Below are 19,895 nucleotides of genomic sequence, written 5' to 3'. Positions count from 1 at the left end.
GTGTGTATATATATATATATATATATATATATATATATATATATATATCACACGCATCACTTTTTGTGTTCTATGGAAGAAAGTTAAAATATAATATCAAGTCAATACCGTTTTGGAATGACAGGGTGAGTAAATAATAACAGAATTTTCATTTTTGGGTAAACTACTCCTTTAACACCTCGTCATGCTTAATCTTAATCATCTTTCTTTACGATTTACTTCCACTAATACAGAAAGCTACTGAGAAACTAAAAGCAGAAGAGAGGAAAAAAATGGCTGAGATGCAGGCAGAGTTAGAGAAACAGAAGCAGCTAGCTGAAGCTCATGCCAAGGCCATTGCCAAAGCAGAGAAAGAGGCACAGGAGCTCAAGCTCATGATGCAAGAGGAGGTTAGCAAACGAGAGATTGTTGCTGTGGATGCTGAAAGGCAAAAACAGAACATCCAGCTGGAGCTGCACGAGCTCAAAAACCTCTCCGAACAACAGATCAAATCAAAGAGCCAACAAGTGGAGGAGGCTTTACAAAGCCGGGTTAAGATAGAGGAAGAGATCCGCATCATAAGACTTCAACTGGAAACTACATTGAAGCAAAAGTCCACTGCAGAGGACGAGCTCAGACAGCTTAGAGACAAGGCTGCAGAGGCGGAGAGACTTCGCAAAGCTGCTCAGGAAGAGGCTGAGAAACTTCACAAGCAGGTTAACGAGGAGACTCAGAAGAAGCGGATGGCGGAGGAAGAGTTGAAGCTGAAGTCTGAAACAGAGAAAGAGGCTGCCAGGCAGAAGCAGAAAGCCCTGGATGACCTTGCGAAGCTCAAGATGCAGGCAGAGGAGGCAGAAAGACACATGAAGCAGGCTGAGATCGAGAAAGACAGACAAATCAAGCTCGCTCAAGACATAGCTCAGAAAAGTGCTGCTGCTGAGCTGCAGAGCAAGCGCATGTCCTTTGTCGAGAAGACATCCAAACTTGAGGAGTCGCTCCGAGAGAAGCACGGGACTGTCGTGCAACTGCAGGAGGAGGCAGAACGCCTCAAGAAGCAACAGGAAGAGGCAGACAAAGCAAGGGAGGAGGCTGAGAAGGAGCTTGAAAAGTGGAGGCAAAAAGCCAATGAAGCCCTTCGTCTAAGGCTCCAGGCAGAGGAAGAAGCCCACAAAAAGACTGTTGCACAGGAAGATGCTGAAAAACAGAAAGACGAGGCTGAGCGTGAGGCCAAAAAACGGGCCAAAGCTGAAGAGTCTGCCCTGAAACAGAAAGACATGGCCGAGCAAGAGCTGGAGCGGCAGAGGAAGCTGGCAGAGAGCACAGCGCAACAGAAGCTATCCGCAGAGCAGGAGCTGATCCGCTTGAGGGCTGATTTTGATCATGCCGAGCAACAGAGATCACTGCTCGACGATGAACTGTACCGTCTAAAGAATGAGGTTAGCGCTGCAGAGCAGCAGCGGAAGCAGCTTGAAGATGAGCTTTCCAAAGTTAGAAGTGAAATGGACATACTTTTGCAGCTGAAGTCTAAAGCTGAAAAGGACAGCATGTCCACCACTGAAAAGAGTAAACAACTCTTGGAAGCTGAAGCTGCTAAACTGAGGGATCTTGCAGACGAAGCAGCCAAGCTCCGTGCCATTGCTGAAGAGGCAAAGAGACAGAGGCAGGTGGCTGAGGAAGAAGCAGCGAGACAGAGAGCGGAAGCTGAGAGAATTCTCAAAGAGAAACTTGCTGCCATTAATGAGGCCACTCGCTTGAAAACTGAAGCAGAGATTGCTCTAAAAGAAAAAGAGGCAGAAAATGAACGCCTGAGAAGGAAAGCTGAGGATGAGGCTTACCAGAGAAAAGCTCTTGAAGATCAGGCAAGCCAGCACAAGCAAGACATTGATCAGAAGATCGAACAACTCAAGAAGTCCTCTGAAATGGAATTAGACAGACAGAAATCAATTGTGGATGAAACTCTCAAACAGAAAAGAATAGTTGAAGAGGAGATTCGTATCTTGAAAATGAACTTTGAGAAGGCTTCATCTGGCAAGCTTGATTTGGAGCTTGAACTGAATAAGCTGAAGAATATTGCAGAGGAAACACAACAAAGCAAACTGCGAGCTGAAGAGGAAGCCGAGAAGCTGCGCAAGCTTGCCCTTGAAGAAGAAAACAGAAGAAGGGAGGCTGAAGAAAAACTTAAAAAGATTACTGCCGCAGAGCAGGAAGCAGCTCGACAGCGCCAGGTTGCTCAAGAAGAAGTGGAGCGTCTCAAAAGGAAAGCTGATGAGGCCAGAAAGCAAAAAGAAGATGCTGATAAAGAAGCTGAGAGGCAAATACTCGCTGCAAAAGAGGCTGCTGAGAAAGCAATTACAGCTGAGCAGCAAGTCCAAAGTGTTCTTGTTCAGCAGAAAGAGGACAGCCTGGTAAAGGAAAGGCTCAAGGAGGAGTTTGAGAAAGCCAAAAAGCTTGCCCAAGAAGTGGAAAAGGCCAAAGAAAAGGCAGAGAAAGAGGCTGCCCTCCTCCGCCAACAAGCAGAAGATGCAGAGCATCAGCGTCAGGCTGCTGAGGTTGAAGCAGCCAATCAGGCCAAAGCCCAAGAAGCCGCTGAGAGGCTCAGAAAAGAGGCAGAGCTAGAGGCAGAAAAGCGTGCCCAGGCAGAGGCAGCAGCACTGAAACAGAAACAGCTAGCTGATGAGGAGATGGCTAGGCACAAGACACTTGCAGAGCAGACACTTAAGCAGAAGTCTCAGGTTGAGCAAGAGCTCGCTAAAGTGAAACTGCGGTTGGATGAGACAGACAAACAGAAGACTCTCCTAGATGATGAGCTTCATCGCCTAAAGGACGAGGTCAGTGATGCTGTTAAACAGAAAGCCCAGGTAGAGGAGGAACTGTTCAAGGTCAAGATTCAAATGGAGGAGCTCATCAAACTCAAGCTCAGAATTGAAGAGGAGAACCAACGTCTCATCCAGAAGGACAAAGATAATACTCAAATATTCTTGGCTGAGGAGGCTGAGAACATGAAAAAACTTGCAGAGGACGCTGCCAGGCTCAGCATTGAGGCCCAGGAGACTGCTCGCATGAGACATATTGCAGAGACTGACCTTGCCGAGCAAAGAGCACTTGCTGAAAAGATGCTTAAAGAAAAGATGCAAGCCATTCAGGAGGCCTCTAAACTTAGAGCAGAGGCAGAAATGCTACAGAGACAGAAAGACCTTGCCCAAGAGCAAGCTCAAAAGCTGCTTGAAGACAGACAACTGATGCAGCAACGGCTTGAGGAGGAAACTGAGGGCTTCCAAAAATCGTTGGAGGCTGAGCGCAGAAGACAGTTGGAGATAACAGCTGAGGCAGAGAAACTTAGACTTCAGGTGTCCCAGCTCAGTGATGCTCAGTCTAGAGCTGAGGAGGAAGCCAAGAAATTCAAGAAGCAGGCAGATGAGATTAATGCCCGACTTCATGAGACCGAGCTTGCCACCAAAGAGAAAATGACAATTGTTGAAACATTGGAAATACAGAGATTGGGCAGTAACAAAGAATCAGATGACTTGCGCAAAGCCATTGCTGATCTTGAGAAAGAGAAGTCAAAATTGAAAAAAGAGGCTGAAGAGTTACAGAAAAAGTCCAAAGAGGTATTGTGTAAAAGATGGCATAAATTGCTGCTCATGTCATTGTTAACCCTCTCTCCGAAAACTAACATTGCTTTAAATCAGTTCCTTTTTTGTTACAAATGTTCCAATCTTTGATTATATTCCCTAATGATTTCTCATTAATCTTAAAATGGATATTTACATCATTGAAAATTATTTGTCTGAATGCTTTTTTAACATTGTTTTAACTTTGTTCATTGTTTCTTCGTTTACAGATGGCGAATGCTCAGCAAGAACAAATTAAACAGGAGAAAACATTTCTCCAGCAGACATTTATGTCAGAAAAGGAGATGCTGCTGAAGAAGGAAAAACAAATTGAGGATGAAAAAAAGAGGTTAGAGAGCCAATTTGAAGAAGAGGTCAAAAAGTCAAAAGCCCTTAAGGATGAGCAGGAACGTCAAAGAAAACAAATGGAGGATGAGAAGAATAAACTGAAGGCCACTATGGATGCTGCTCTGATAAAACAGAAAGAGGCTGAACAAGAGATGCTCAACAAGCAGAAAGAGATGCAAGAACTTGAGAGGAAAAGGCTTGAACAAGAAAGGGTTCTTGCTGAGGAAAACCAGAAACTGCGTGAGAAACTTCAGCAGCTTGAGGTTGCTCAAAAAATCACCCAGGAGATTCACATCCAGACAGAATGCAAAAAAGTCCTCAATGGTCAAAGTATTTCTGATGAAGTTGACAGCACACATGGCTTCTCTCCATTATCCTTCGATGGCATTCGTGAGAAGGTGCCTGCAAGTAGACTTTTTGAAATAGGACTTTTAAGCAAAATGGATTATGATAAGCTCCAGAGCGGTGAAACCACAGTCGAAGAACTCAGCCAGACAGACAAACTTAAAACAGTTCTTCGGGGCAAGAACTGCATTGGTGGCCTGCTTGTGCATCCAAATCAAAAAATGCCCATCTATCAAGCCGTCAAGGAGAAGAAGATTGCTCCTGGGACTGGGCTAGTGCTGCTGGAGGCACAGGCTGCTTCTGGATACATAATAGACCCAGTTAAAAACAAGAAACTCTCTGTCAATGAGGCAGTTAAAGAGGGTCTAATTGGACCTGAACTTCACAACAAGATGCTGTCTGCGGAGAGAGCTGTCACTGGCTACAAGGATCCATACACAGAGGCAAAGATCTCCCTCTTTGAAGCTATGAAGAAGGGTCTCATTGGGGAGGATCATGCCATCAGGTTGCTTGAGGCTCAGATAGCAACAGGTGGCATTATTGATCCAGTCAATAGTCATCGTGTGCCAAATGAAATAGCTTATAAGCAGGGTCAGTTTGATGCAGCCACCAATAAAATCCTACAAAATCCAACAGACAAAGTCAAGGGATTCTATGATCCAAACACCCAAGAAAATCTGATGTACCAACAGCTACTAGAAAGGTGTGTCACTGATCCAGGAACAGGACTTCTACTTTTGCCCATTTCTGAGGAGGCTGCTCAAAATGCCAGGATATTCACAGATGAGGAAACAAGAGATGTGTTTGACAAGACAACTGTGTCTGTGCCATTCGGCCGTTTTAAAGGAAAGACTGTGACCATATGGGAGATTATAAACTCTGAGTACTTCACTGAAGACCAGAAAAAAGATCTTATCCGCCAGTACAAAACGGGAAAAATTACAGTTGAAAAGATCATCAAAATTGTCCTAACTGTGGCAGAGGAAAAAGAGAAAAAGAATGAACTTGCCTTTAATGGCCTGAGAGCACCTGTACCTGCTACAAAACTTCTTGAATCAAAAGTTATTGACAAAGATATCTATAACAAGTTGCAGAAAGGACAACTGCTGGTAAAAGACGTGTCTGAGATGGAGCATGTGCGCAATGCCTTGAAAGGCTCTAACTGCATTGCTGGAGTAATTATTGACTCAACCAAACAAACAATGGCCCTTTATGATGCCATGAAAAGAGACATGATGAGACCTGGGCCTGCTCTTAATCTCTTGGAAGCACAAGCTGCCACGGGATATGTCATAGATCCTGTTAAAAACCAAAAACTTACAGTAGATGAGGCTGTCAAAGCAGGTGTTGTTGGTCCAGAACTTCATGAAAAACTGCTGTCTGCAGAGAGAGCTGTCACAGGCTATAAAGATCCTTACACTGGAAAAACAATTTCTCTGTTCGAGGCTATGAAGAAAGACCTGATCATGAAGGAACAAGGAATTCGACTGCTTGACGCACAACTGGCAACCGGAGGCATCATTGATCCTGTTCAAAGTCACCGTATTCCACATGACATTGCCTGCACAAAGGGCTGCTTTGATGATGCAACCCAGAAGTTTTTGAGCAGCCCAAGTGATGAAGTTAAAGGATACTTTGACCCAAACACTCAGGAATATCTCACATATCCACAGCTTTATAAACGATGTGTCACTGACAAAAAGACTGGCCTTCAGCTTCTGCCTTTGTCTGAACAAGCTATCAATGCCAAAGAGGAGATGAAGTACACTGATGCCCAGACCAAAGACGCAATGACTCAGGCAACTGTTGAACTTCAAAGTGGACCATTCAAAGGGAGAAAAGTTACCTTATGGGAGCTCATTAACTCTGACTATATCACTGAAGAGCAAAGGCTTGACCTAATAAGGCAATACAGATCTGGGAAAATGACAATTGAGAAGATTATAAAGGTTTTAATTGAAATTGTTACTAAGAAAGATGCCAAGAAACAAGAAGAGGGCTGCTTTAAGGGACTTAGGGCGCCAGTTCCAGCCAAGTCATTATTTGACTCCAAAATCATTGATAAGTCTACCTATGATTTGCTGGAACAAGGTAAAAAGACTCCAAAAGAGGTCAGCAAAAACGCTTCAGTCAACAAGTATCTCCAAGGCTCTGAGAGCATTGGTGGACTTTACCTTGAGCCTACAAAAGAGAAAGTTAGCATCTACCAAGCAATGAAAAGGAAATTCCTCAGACAGAACACAGGTATTGCCTTGCTTGAAGCTCAAGCTGCCACAGGATTCATTGTGGATCCATCAAGAAATGAATGTCTCACTGTGGATGATGCTGTTAAAGCAGGTCTTGTTGGCCCAGAGCTTCATGAGAAACTTCTCTCTGCTGAAAAAGCTGTCACTGGATATAAAGACCCATTCACAGGCAATAAGATATCCCTATATCAAGCCATGGACAAAGACCTCATCCCCAAAGAACATGCCATGCCTCTCTTGGAGGCGCAACTGGCATCTGGTGGAATTATTGATCCAGTAAACAGTCATCGTATTCCTGCTGAGACTGCAATCCAGTGTGGATATGTTACCAAACAGCTGGCTAGCAGCATTGCTGAAAGCAAGTACTTCTCTGACCCTGCGTCTGATGAGAATGTATCATACAAACAGTTGAAAGACAAGTGCATGGCAGATCCTGATACAGGCTTACATCTACTAAAGCTCTCCAAACCACAGGCCCCAACGGTTGTGGAGAAGACATACCTTTACAGTGAAGAACAAACCCAGAGTGATCTATCCAATACCCAGATTGACCTACCCATTGAAGGTCAGGGCTCTATGTCTCTCTGGGATGTCATGAATTCAAATCTACTACCTGAAGATCTGAGGGCTCGGGTTCTAGAAGAATATCGTTCTGGCAACATAACAAAGGAACGAATGATTATCATTATAATTGAGATTCTGGAGCAGAGAGAGATCATTAAAGGGGGGAGCACCCAGACCGGCAGCACAAGTAGACGTCAAATCACTATTGAAGATCTCTACAATGCCCGTATCATCGACCTTGAGACTTACAACCTGCTGAAGAAAGAGAATAAGACTATGCGTGATGTCATGGATATGCAAAGAGTTAAACAATATTTGTATGGAACTGGCAGTGTTGCTGGTGTGGTGACTGATTCAAATTCCAAGATGAGCATTTATCAAGCAATGAAGAGAGAGCTGATGAAGCCAGACATTGCAATGGCCCTCTTGGAGGCTCAAGCAGCCACTGGATTCATTATTGATCCTGTCAGGAATGAAATGCTCACTGTAGATGAAGCAGTGCGTAAAGGCGTGGTGGGCCCAGAACTTCATGATAAGCTCCTGTCTGCAGAGAGAGCAGTCACTGGCTATAAGGATCCATATAGTGGAAAGGTGGTCTCCCTCTTCCAAGCAATGAAAAAGGACCTTGTCCCAGAGGACTATGCCCTAAGGCTCCTTGAAGCACAAACAGCAACAGGCGGTATCATTGATCCAGAATATAACTTCCACTTGCCAACAGAGATCGCCACACAACGTGGATATATTAACAAAGAGACAAATGAAAAGCTCTCAGTTGAGGTTAAGGGATTTGTAGACCCATTGAATGATGAAAAAGTTTCATATTCTCAGCTTCTAAAAAGATGCAAGGTAGACAAAGATGGGCAATATCTGTTGTCTCTAGGAGACAAAAGACTGCTCTTCAAAGGTCTCAGAAAAGAAATAACAATAGAAGAGTTATTCCGCTCAAAAATCATCGATGAACAAACAGTCAGCAAGCTTAATGAGGGATTACTTACAGTGGAGGAGGTGAGCAATAGCTTGCGAAAATATCTTGAGGGCTCAAGCTGTATTGCTGGCGTGTTTGTGGAGTCTACTAAAGACCGACTCTCTATCTACCAAGCCATGAAAAAGAATATGATCAGGCCAGGCACTGCTTTCGAGTTGCTGGAAGCTCAAGCAGCCACAGGTTATATCATTGACCCTATCAAGAACCTCAAGTTAACTGTAAATGAAGCAGTCAAGATGGGAATCGTCGGTCCAGAGTTCAAAGATAAGCTCCTGTCTGCTGAGAGGGCTGTGACTGGCTATAAAGATCCTTATACAGGCAAAATGATCTCCCTGTTCCAGGCTATGAAAAAGGGCCTGATTTTGAGAGACCATGGAATTCGCCTTCTTGAGGCCCAGATTGCTACTGGAGGAATCATTGACCCAGAGCAGAGTCACCGATTGCCAGTTGAAGTGGCCTACAACCGAGGCTTTTTCGATGAGGAGATGAACGAGATCCTCAGTGACCCATCGGATGACACCAAGGGCTTCTTTGACCCAAACACTGAGGAGAATCTTACCTACTTGCAACTGATGGACAGGTGTATTGTCGACCCAGACACAGGTCTTGTGCTCTTGCTTCTTAAAGAAAAGAAACGCGAGAGACAGACGTCTTCCAAATCCTCTGTTCGCAAACGCAGAGTCGTCATTGTTGATCCTGATTCGGGTAAAGAGATGTCTGTGTATGAAGCCTACCGCAAAGGACTAATTGACCATCAGACTTACCTTGAACTTTCAGAGCAAGAGTGTGAGTGGGAAGAAATCACAATGACATCATCAGAAGGGGTTGAAAAGTCTATACTCATTGACCGAAGATCAGGTCGACAGTATGACATTGATGATGCTATTGCAAGAGGTCTTATCGACCAGAGTGCAATTGAGCAGTACCGCGCTGGCACCCTCTCTATCACAGAATTTGCTGATATGTTATCTGGAAACATGAGTGGCTTCCGTTCCCGCTCCTCTTCATTTGGTTCCACCTCCTCTTATCCAATGAGCCCCATACCTTCCATCAAAACTCCTGCAACTGTATGGAATGATCCAACTGAGGAGACCGGTCCTGTGGCTGGAATCCTTGATACAGATAGCCTAGAAAAAGTTTCCGTCACTGAAGCCATGCGTAGGAACTTAGTGGATTCTATAACTGGCCAGAGACTGTTGGAGGCACAGGCTTGCACTGGTGGCATAATAGACCCATCTACTGGAGAGAAATTCTCAGTTGCCGAAGCCACAGAGAAGGGTCTTTTAGACAAGATAATGGTTGACAGACTCAACTTGGCCCAGAAAGCTTTCCATGGGTTTGAGGATCCTCGCACTAAAGTCAGAATGTCTGCTGCTCAGGCTCTCAAGAAAGGCTGGCTTTACTATGAGGCAGGGCAACGTTTCCTGGAAGTGCAGTATCTCACTGGTGGCCTTATTGAGCCGGAGGCTGAGGGACGAATCTCCCTAGAGGAGGCAATCAGGAAAGGTGCTATTGATGGCCGTACAGCACAAAAGCTCAGAGATGTGAGTGCTTACACAAAATACCTTACTTGCCCCAAAACCAAACTGAAGATCTCCTACAAAGATGCCATGGACAGAAGCATGGTTGAGGAGGGATCTGGCCTTAGGCTTCTGGAAGCATCATCAGTATCCAGTAAAGGTCTCTACAGTCCTTACAATGTCAGTGGTGCCGCATCTGCTTCTGGTTCTCGGTCTGGATCCAGGACAGGCTCTAGGTCAGGTTCAAGAAGAGGCAGCTTTGATGCTACTGGCTCTGGATTCAGCCTGAACTTCTCATCATCCTCATATACTTCCTCTGGTTACAGCCGCAGATTTTAAAGCCGGACCTCAAAACAAACCTACCACATGGTCCTGCAGCTTTCATTATCAATGCTGACTCTATACACTACAGTTAGATAAGACACAGAAATTAATTCAAGAAAGAAAAAAAATAATCACTTTATTCTGCTTTGCATGTGTTTGGTATAAGAAATTGCATTCCAAAAACTACCAGTATCTTTTTGTCTGGCAATGGTTAAGTTCCCATTTTATGTATTTTAGAACTATTGCCTGGTTAGCTTTAATCATAGTTGTCTAATTTAGGTTTATTTCAGTTCATACATATATTGCATATTTTCAAAGTGATATTTTTCTTTTCTTGTTTTATACTAAGTACAGCATCTAAAATCAGGAAAAGTTCAAATACAACAAATTACATTTTGGAGATTTTTTTTAAATCAAACTCTGATTAGACTGTATTCAATATTACTTACTATTACATTTCTACATGTTATTTTAGGAAATAATTTTTATACTTGGGTTTATTTAAGCATAATGTACCAGAAAAATATACCAAGTTTTACAAAAAAAGTAATTAGATTAAGAAAGAGTGTGGTCGTTTTTACATATTTGTATAGATTTGATGGATGGATATATTAGAGGATGCTAGCCATCATAGCAAATAAAAGTTGCCGCTGGTTTCACAGAATATAAAAAAAACCACTACACCTATACATAAACACTAAAGGAGGAGCAAGCACTTTGTACAACAAGCCAATTTTAATGTCCCCTAAAACTGGATGTTATTTTTGTTATGAAAGTCCATTTTTCATTTACTGGATCCAGTCCGTCTCCAAAGTCCTTTTTAAAAAAAAAAAAAAGGAGTCCTCAAGGCCCAGATTTACTGTCAGTCCTCCACTGATGTGATATCCAATGAAGATTTCAGATGGTTCAGGTGTCTGATCCATTCCTCACTCACAACATCTGGGCAGATCTGGATGAAATGTAGTACTTGTAAGTTGAACTAAATTTACATTTATTGCCGCTGTTTCCTAATGAGCACATTGATTTTACTTTTCTATATTATTTTTATTGTCTCAACACCTATCACCTTCTTTTTTAACAAATTGAATGCCATACTGTATGTCTGCTTATTCTAAAGGATTTTCTTGACAGCATTAAGCCATATAAAAGTTCTTGTGTCGTTTATAGTGTCTGTTTTGTCGTGTTTTTTCTCTCACAGAGATCATCGGTTACTAGATATGGACACCTTGATGATGCCTCACATTTGGTCTTGGATCTGGAGATGAATGATGCTCATGAGAAGCCCACATTCTTAGACATTCAGGTATTTATTAAATATTCACCATCTCTCTATGATTTTGCATTGTATGCACCTATGTTTGATATTTTTGTTTCCCTTCACTGTTTTGTTGCCCTTTTGTCATTTTGTTGCTTCACAGTCTATTTTTAATGTTGTTTTTAGAGCCTCACTGAAGGTTTCCTCCTTCCATTGCATCTGCCATTTGCATGAAGACACTAGAGGCTAGGGCTACCTTGAAGTTTGCCTTGGATATCATATCAAGAACTGACACTTTAGTGGACTGCTCCTGTTTTCATCAGCTGGGAGCTGGACTTTGGAGTTTACACAAATCATTCAAAACAACAAAAGAATTGGATCCATTAAATTGATCTTAATGTGGACTTTTATGTAGAATCTCAAGAGTTCTATTGCCTACATTGTTTCTAGCCCCAATATGAGTTTTTAAATAAAGCACTCAATGCATTAGATACAGTATGCAAACCATTGTATTGCATTACACATTTACATAATACAAATAAATACTGATTACTTCTTTGACAATGTATTTAGGCTCATTTAGTGTACGGCAATTTAATTTTTCATTTGTACATTTCCTGTGCCAAAAAACAAAACAAAACATGTTTTGGTCATTTGCTGCCTCCCATGTATTTCTTTGCTGGTTTTTATATTAATTGTACTTGACTTGACTTTTTTCTTTCTTTTCTTTTTTTGATGTTGTATATGTAAAATATTTTTTGCATGTTTTACTAACTTGCTATAAATTGTTCTAAAAAGATGAAGAATAGATTTTTGAATTTACACCAATATATGGAAGATTATATGACTAAAAGATGTATGAAATACTAACTGGTGGATGAACTTTTTCCTTACGAGATAGTGGTAATAAAGAGTGAGTTAATAGCACTATACTCAAGTGTAAATAAATATTATTTTGGAAAGATCACTTACAGACTTTGTAGAGTTTGTGTTTCATCTTTTATCTTGTGTTTAATCTAGATGATCATCCATGTCACTATGACATTCCAATATATAAACAGTATACAGTACACATATTTCTAGCAATCATATATCAGAATACTTTTACAAAGTAAGCAGTTAAAGAACAAAGATGAGTAATCACCAGACTTTAAACATACAGACAGGAAGTATGTTGCTGATTAGAGAAGCAGTCAGTATTCAGTGGATGCTGTCCTCTGGTGGTAGGGAGGTTGAATGACAGGCTCAGATGACATTATGTTAAATCTGTAGGATGAAAGACAGAACCCAGAAGGAGACACATTTATGGATGGCCTGCCTTTGTGCCATTCCACTGCCGACAGCCTCTCTGGACCTCCTGCATTAACTGTGCCCATGCTGCATGATGGCAGCTCTATGGTATGTCTTCAGATCAGCAGAGAGATAGAATTATTTTTTTTAATTAATTTTAAAAAGTCTTGCTGAAAATATTCCATATGCAAATAATAGTGAATTGTGAATGAATCAATAAGTATGTGCTTGTGGTGTAATAAGCGTGTGTTCGGTTGGTGTCCCTCTGTTTCAGGAAGCAGCTGCTCAGAAAGGAAAACGGTATGGGTAAACTAAACATATAATGTTAATTTCCCATTTTATATTTTCATTTAATAATAAACCCCATATATTTTTCAATTAAATCCCACAAATGTAATGCGTTAAGGCTGCAGGTCATGTCTGAGCTAAAGTCTAATAGTGTAATTTATATTATATTATATTATATTATATTATAGATAGAATTATTTTTTTTAATTAATTTTAAAAAGTCTTGCTGAAAATATTCCATATGCAAATAATAGTGAATTGTGAATGAATCAATAAGTATGTGCTTGTGGTGTAATAAGCGTGTGTTCGGTTGGTGTCCCTCTGTTTCAGGAAGCAGCTGCTCAGAAAGGAAAACGGTATGGGTAAACTAAACATATAATGTTAATTTCCCATTTTATATTTTCATTTAATAATAAACCCCATATATTTTTCAATTAAATCCCACAAATGTAATGCGTTAAGGCTGCAGGTCATGTCTGAGCTAAAGTCTAATAGTGTAAATTATATTATATTATATTATATTATATTATATTATAGGAGATGAGCGAGAGGGGTTATCATGATTATGTTTTACCACTGTAAAAAAAATTCCATAAAATTTACGGGAAAAAACCGGCAGCTGTGGTTGCCGAAATTTTACCGTAAAAAACACGGTAGCAACATTTTAGGTTTTACGGTTTTAACTTAAATTTACAGTTAAATACCGTAATTTCATTAACTGATATAATGTTAATATACCAACCTATTGAAGTACTGAAATCTGTTTTGTATCTTTGTAATACACTGATAACCACCAAAAGCAGGTGGTGATGAGAAAGTCACATGATGAACCAAAGCCCATCACAAGCAGCTTTTAAATAATAACATATATAGAAGGTGCACACAAACACTAAACACCATCATGGTAACACACATGAAACTGAAATAATGCAATAAACATTCATTTAACAACATTAGGTGTAACATATAACCCTAATATACAAAACTGATAAGAAAAAAACTAAGAAGAAACATAGTTATTTCAACAAAAAAACATCCAATTTGAAATGTAATGCAGGGAATTCTGGGAATGTCAATTTATGGTTATTCACTGTAAATTATACGGTCTTTTTCACTTCCATTCACTTCATGTAATGTCCAATACAGTTTTTCACCGTATGTAGTAGGGTAATTTACCGTTAACCATTTAACAGGTTTTTACTGTAGCATTTTTACAGTACTTTACCGTTAAATTCACGGTCATTTTTTACAGTATAAATATGTCAAACCTTTTTCCACTGAATTCATCGTCACAGTTATGATTTATAGGCTTTAACCCATTCATGGAAATTTCACCTAAACTGCTATATATTACTGACATATTAATATCACTGACATTAATTACTGACATTGACAAGATGCAAGCTCTGCTAGCGCTGATTATATTAAAATGGAGCAGAATTTCATGGTGTGCTAAAATCCATGATATAACAGTTATGATACACCTGCTAACCACATGCCTGATAAAAATCCAGACTAAAGCAACCTAGACTGATTTGCTGGTCTTAGCTGGGCGCTCTTCAGCTGCTGAAACTGGGAGACCAGCTAGACAGTCAAGACCAGACAAAACCAGCTAAGACCAGCAAACCATCTCAGGCTGCTTTTTTCTTCTTCTTCTTCTTCTTCTTCTAGCAGAAAGACAACATTACATTGATTAATTTGTGCCCTGTGTGAATTTTATGAAATTATTAAGGCACGGAGGCTGTGCTGAATATAGTCACTCCACTCTCTGTCATGTCTAACAATATACTACATTCACAATACAGCACAGCCTTGTATACAGTACTGTTTAATTATCTATTCTATTCTATTCTATTCTATTCTATTATGACACACTAAAGGGCCTGTTGTCAAAATGTTGTTTTCTTTTGCAATGGGTAATAAAAGACAGATTAACTACATACACTAGTCAACAAAACAGACAACAATAGACAGAAAAATATCCATAAAATATAAAGACATTAGAAAAAAAAAAAACGATAACACTTCAGTATAGGGACCAATTCTCACTTTTAACTAGTTGCTTATTAGCATGCTTATTATTAGTGCATGACCATATTCTACATTCCTAATCCTGCCCAATACCTATTTAATAACCACCTTACTAACTATTAATAAGCAGCAAATCAGGACTTCATTGAAGCAAAAGTCTTAGTTAATGGTTTGTTAATGGCCCATGAAAATAATATATATTTGATATTCATTTTTGAGCTTCTTTTGAGCTGCTTCTTTGTCACCAGTCTTCCCACCGTATATGTGAGGTGAATGTGTTCTTGTACTGTTGCTAGGATGGATTCAGAGGAGTGGAGTCAGTGGCAGAGTGAGTTCAGAGGGCAGATCAGGGCTCTGCGACACTGGCTGAAGACCATGGAGAAGAGACTCCCTCCACCGGATCCTGCTGTGAGTCTCTCACATACACTCCAGCCCAAACGTCTGAGGACACTTCTCAAACTGCTTCTGTTTTTTATTATTTTCTATCAAATGTATTTATTTATTTAAAAACATTTATTTGTTCTTATTTGAGAATGTCCCAATAAACATCACGTGCTTGCTCAAAGTCACCCATTTACTTACATTTAATTAGTAACCAATAAATAACAAAAAATCTAAAATAGTTCTTATTCACATTTCTTTTCATCTATCGATCATTTGACTCAAAGTGCAAATCAGTGGGGGGAGTAAAAATCAGGATTAGGCATAAAATAGGGTCTTCAGATTCATTCATAAATGTGGAAATGAGCTGAGAATTGAACAAATAGTTGCAATCTGGCTCAGATGAAGACAGGAATCATGTCTGATGATTAAGGAATAATACATAGAATACACAGGGATAATACTTCACCTTACAAATGGTTGTCAACAGCAACAATGCTACGAAATGCCCCATATTTTGTGAGAAAGTGTGATGTGCATTATTATTTTGAATTGGCACGACAAATGACTAAGAAACCAGTATTGGATTTTCTTCAGCAAATTTGATGCGGGGCGGTGATTTCTGTTTTAGACCGCTGGATCCCTCTTCACACAAAACATACATTTTATTATCTTCTGTTACTTGTTATACAACAGCTTTTTATTTGAATATTGAATAAGCTCAAATTTCTTTTGTGCCATTACTGAGACAGTCTTTAACCGTCTCCACCCAGGCTTTCCATCCTTTTGTCTTGTGATGAAGCATAACATCTCACTTCTCAAGACATCATACTGTAAGGAGATTAACATCAAGGTTTGGAGAAAAGTGGAGAGACATTTATGCCATGGGGCTTTTGTCCTTGGATTTAAGACTAATGATCTTTATTTATAACTAAAACCAAATATATATATATATTATTATAATTTTTTTTCAATATATATATGTGACCCTGGAGCACAAAAGCAGTGTTAAGTCGCTGGGGTATATTTGTAGCAATAGCCAACAATACATCGTATGGGTCAAAATTATAGATTTTTCTTTTATGCCAAAATCATTAGGATATTAAGTAAAGATCATGTTCCATGACGATATTTTGTAAATTTCCTACCGTAAATATATCAAAACTTAATTTTTGATTAGTAATATGCATTGCTAAGAACTTCATTTGGACAACTTTAAAGATGATTTTCTCAATATTTAGATTTTTTTGCACCCTCAGATTCCAGATTTTCAAATAGTTGTATCTCAGCCAAATATTGTCCTATCCTAACAAACCATACATCAATGGAAAGCTTATGTATTCAGCTTTCAGATGATATACAAATCTCAATTCCGAAAAATTAACACTTAAGACTGGTTTTGTGGTCCAGGGTCACATATGTGTGTGAAATATTCTTATAACATGACCACCTGGATAAAAAATACATGAAAAAAGCACATGAGTCCTGTCCTGAGCACATCCGGAATATGCAGGCCTCTTTGTTGAGTGGTAATTGTGTGGGCAGGGGCCTTTTTTTTGATGAGAAAAAAGCTGATCAAAGGCGGCAATGTGAGGCTTGTAACACACTGTCCCCATGGTGCTGGGATAAGCATCTCTATCAAACATGCTCAAAGAATATGCTTGAGCTATAGCCATAAATCCCCCAGCCCTGGAGGGCCGTCCTGCGAGAGGAGAGCGAGGCGCAGCTCCTCAGAGGAGAGCTCTTTTGTGTTGAGGCTGGTCGAGGAGAGCGGGGAGCAGGTTTGTGTGGGGCACATGAGTGTACCCCGCGTACACATGAGAGAGCACTCTGAAAGCACATTAGACTCCGATGAGATGCTGACGGACCGGAGAAAAACACACCGTCTTACAGTGGACGTTCTCGTATCTGTCCACAATGGAAATGTTGAAACACTCCTCTCTCTGCTTTATCTCTTCAGTGTCTCGCTCACGTCAACAGTAATTGAGCCGTCCACTGCCAGGCTTCATGGACTTGTTTTGTACTTACAGTCTACAGAAGAACATATGAAAGCTTATTTCCACCGAGGAAAAGAAGTAATTGCAACTTTTAATCTCAAAATTGTGAGAAATTCATGAAAATTCAGAATTATGAGATATAAACTCACAATTGCAAGAATAAAAAATTCAAAAGGTAATTGCAATTTATCATCTCACAATTCTGACTATTTTTCATACAATTCATAGTATATCGCAGAATTCAGATTTTTCCCCTCACGATGCTTATAAAAGTGAGAATTGCAAGAAATAATCTTGAAATTGCCAGAAAAAAAAAGCTGTTTCTGCCGAGGAATAAAAAATAAAAAAGGTAATTACACATTTTTATCTAATAATTCTGACTATTTTAAGTTTAAATAAGATAAGTTTAAATCCAAATTCCAAAAAGTTCAAATTGCAGGAACTGTGAATTTTGTGATAAAATGTCAACTTTTTTTTTTATTCCTTGGTGAAAATACATAGAAGCCCGTTTCCGTCGCTGAATAAAAAAATAAAAAAAGGTAATTGCTGACTTTCTCAGAATTCTCAGAAAGTCGCAATTGCATGTTATAAAGTCAGAATTGCAAGATAAAAATTCTGAGAAAAGTTTGTCTTTTTTCCTCAGAATTGGACTTTAATAACTGGCAATTGCAAATATTTATCTCACAATTCTAAGAAAAAAAATCTTAATTGAGATATAAACTTGCAAATTTGTAAGAAGAAAAGTCAGAATTGCGAGAAAAAAGACAAAATTGTGAGATAAAAAGTCACAATTAATTGTTGCTATGATGTTGCTGAGGTGGTGGCTTGTTGTCAAAAGAGTCTCTGTGATCTGATCTGGTTCCTAAATATGGCTCAAGTTCCTCGTCCAGTGTCAGTCTATGGGATTGTTGCAAGTATATTGTTGGAATTTTAACTGTTGTTTTGTTTTACAGGTGAAAATCCTTAGGGTTAGTATTAGTATGAGCTTTGTCACTTGTAGCAAACTATGCCAAATTTAATTACAAAAACTTTATTTTCAGTTTTGGTGTTTTGTGCATCACTAAAGTGCTGTTCACTGCTTGGTGTCATCGTTTATGACTGGAGTCTGTGGGTCCGATTCTTGCCCAGGGCCTCATCCATTGCTTCCTGCTAACGGTGAAGTCTTTGTGTGTCTGTGTGTCTTTATCCTGAGCCTGTGGCAAACTCTGCATCTCAAATGAGCCTCGCACACATAACCTGCAAACAGAGCCGTGATGGAGCAGGGTGAAGGGTTACGGCACAGCACGGTCTCCTTTTCCCCGTTCAGACCCTTATAATGACAGCCACAAACATCAGCTCCCTCCTCCTGTGCAGCGCTCCTCAGACAAACACACTTCACACTCAAGAGTTTTTAAAATGTGTTTACTGTTTCAGTAAATAGCCTATTTATTGTTGTAACCTGACTACATAAACTTTGGACAGCACACAAGTAACATTAAGTTTCATACACTGTTAAATGAAAATTGGGTCACACTTTAGTTTGAGGACAAGTTCTCACTATTAACTAACTATTAACTTTTGCCTCAGTCAACTCCAAATTTGCTGCTTATTAATATTTAGTAAGGTAGTTGTTAAGTTTAGGTATGAAGTTTAAGGATTAAGGGATCTAAAATATAGTCATACAGAATAAAGCATTAATATGTGCTTTATAAGTACTAATGAACAGCCAATATGCTAGTAACATGCATGCCAATAAACAAATAGTTAATAGTGGCAACTGGTCCATAAAATAAGGTGTTACTGCAAATTGGTAACACTTTACAGTAAGGTCCCATTATCAATGATAGTTAATGCATTAACTAACAATGGGCAATGCATTTATTGTTTATTAAATGTTGTTACAACTATTCAATGTTAGTTCATGTTAGTTTGCTTAGGTCCATTAAATAATAATAACAGATGCAACTTTTGATTTTAATAATGTAGGCCTATTAGCAAATGTTGAAATTAACAATTTAGAGCCCTGCATTTCAGGCCTGGCGTTCAAATGCGCGCAACAGGCTAAAGCTTGCCGCAAAGCACCGGCAAAAGTAATTACCATGAATGTGTCAGGGGGAAATAGTAAGGAGATATTTGTATTATTTATTAATAAACTAGTGTTTTCTGAGTCTTTGTCACAAGGATGAAGTTGTCGATCCTGACTCGCCATCTCCTCATTAGACGCGCCTTTAGAGAGAAATGAATCTTTACGGATTATGATTATAATGAAAGACTTTTTGCTTTCTATTTGTTTTATTTCTTCAAGTGGTAATTTAAAGCTTTCTGTAGATATATTTATCCTGACTGTGAGGCATTCGCTGAGTTTCGGTTCATTTTTGTGAAGTGCTCCTGTTCAAGACCGAGACGGCAGAAAGCGCATCATGTTTGTTTTCTTTATTTTATAAAAGCACAACGTTTTGTTGATATTGTGAGTGCACACAAATAAAAATAGACCCTTTACAGTTCTGAATTATGTATTACTCTTACCTTTATGAGCAAAAATGACAGCCTATTTGAAGTTGTTTATACGACTGACTTTGTATTTAATGTGAATTTAATAACAATATTGTAAGTTACTAATTAGGCCTGTAACACTTTTCATTTTACAGAGAGCAAAGAACAACATTATCAAAGAACATTTTCATTCAGTCTAACCAGAGTTCAGGCACTCTCAAAAACTCCCATTAAAATCACTGAAGCTGTTTACACTGTG

General features: G+C 39.5%; 2 protein-coding genes across 2 annotated transcripts in view; both read left to right on the top strand.

Annotated features, from left to right (window-relative positions):
• plecb (plectin b) overlaps window positions 1-12,144 on the top strand; it is an 82,522-nt gene extending 70,378 nt beyond the window's left edge. The window contains exons 30-33 of the mRNA XM_016519553.1: window positions 234-3,587; window positions 3,821-10,891; window positions 11,121-11,225; window positions 11,364-12,144. Of these exons, the coding sequence (XP_016375039.1) occupies window positions 234-3,587; window positions 3,821-9,937 (9,471 nt within the window). The 3' untranslated portion in view covers window positions 9,938-10,891; window positions 11,121-11,225; window positions 11,364-12,144. The remainder of the gene's footprint in view (window positions 1-233; window positions 3,588-3,820; window positions 10,892-11,120; window positions 11,226-11,363) is intronic.
• Window positions 12,145-15,153: 3,009 nt separating this feature from the next.
• LOC107713903 (dystonin-like) overlaps window positions 15,154-19,895 on the top strand; it is a 39,505-nt gene continuing 34,763 nt past the window's right edge. The window contains exon 1 of the mRNA XM_016519552.1: window positions 15,154-15,194. The gene's annotated coding sequence lies outside the window, so the exon portion shown is untranslated. The remainder of the gene's footprint in view (window positions 15,195-19,895) is intronic.

Source organism: Sinocyclocheilus rhinocerous, unplaced genomic scaffold (assembly GCF_001515625.1).
Source record: "Sinocyclocheilus rhinocerous isolate Xijiao unplaced genomic scaffold, SAMN03320098_v1.1 scaffold1470, whole genome shotgun sequence".
Lineage (NCBI taxonomy): Eukaryota > Metazoa > Chordata > Actinopteri > Cypriniformes > Cyprinidae > Sinocyclocheilus > Sinocyclocheilus rhinocerous.
The sequence above is the reverse complement of the archived record's forward strand: the minus strand, read 5'-3'. Positions and strand labels throughout refer to the sequence as shown.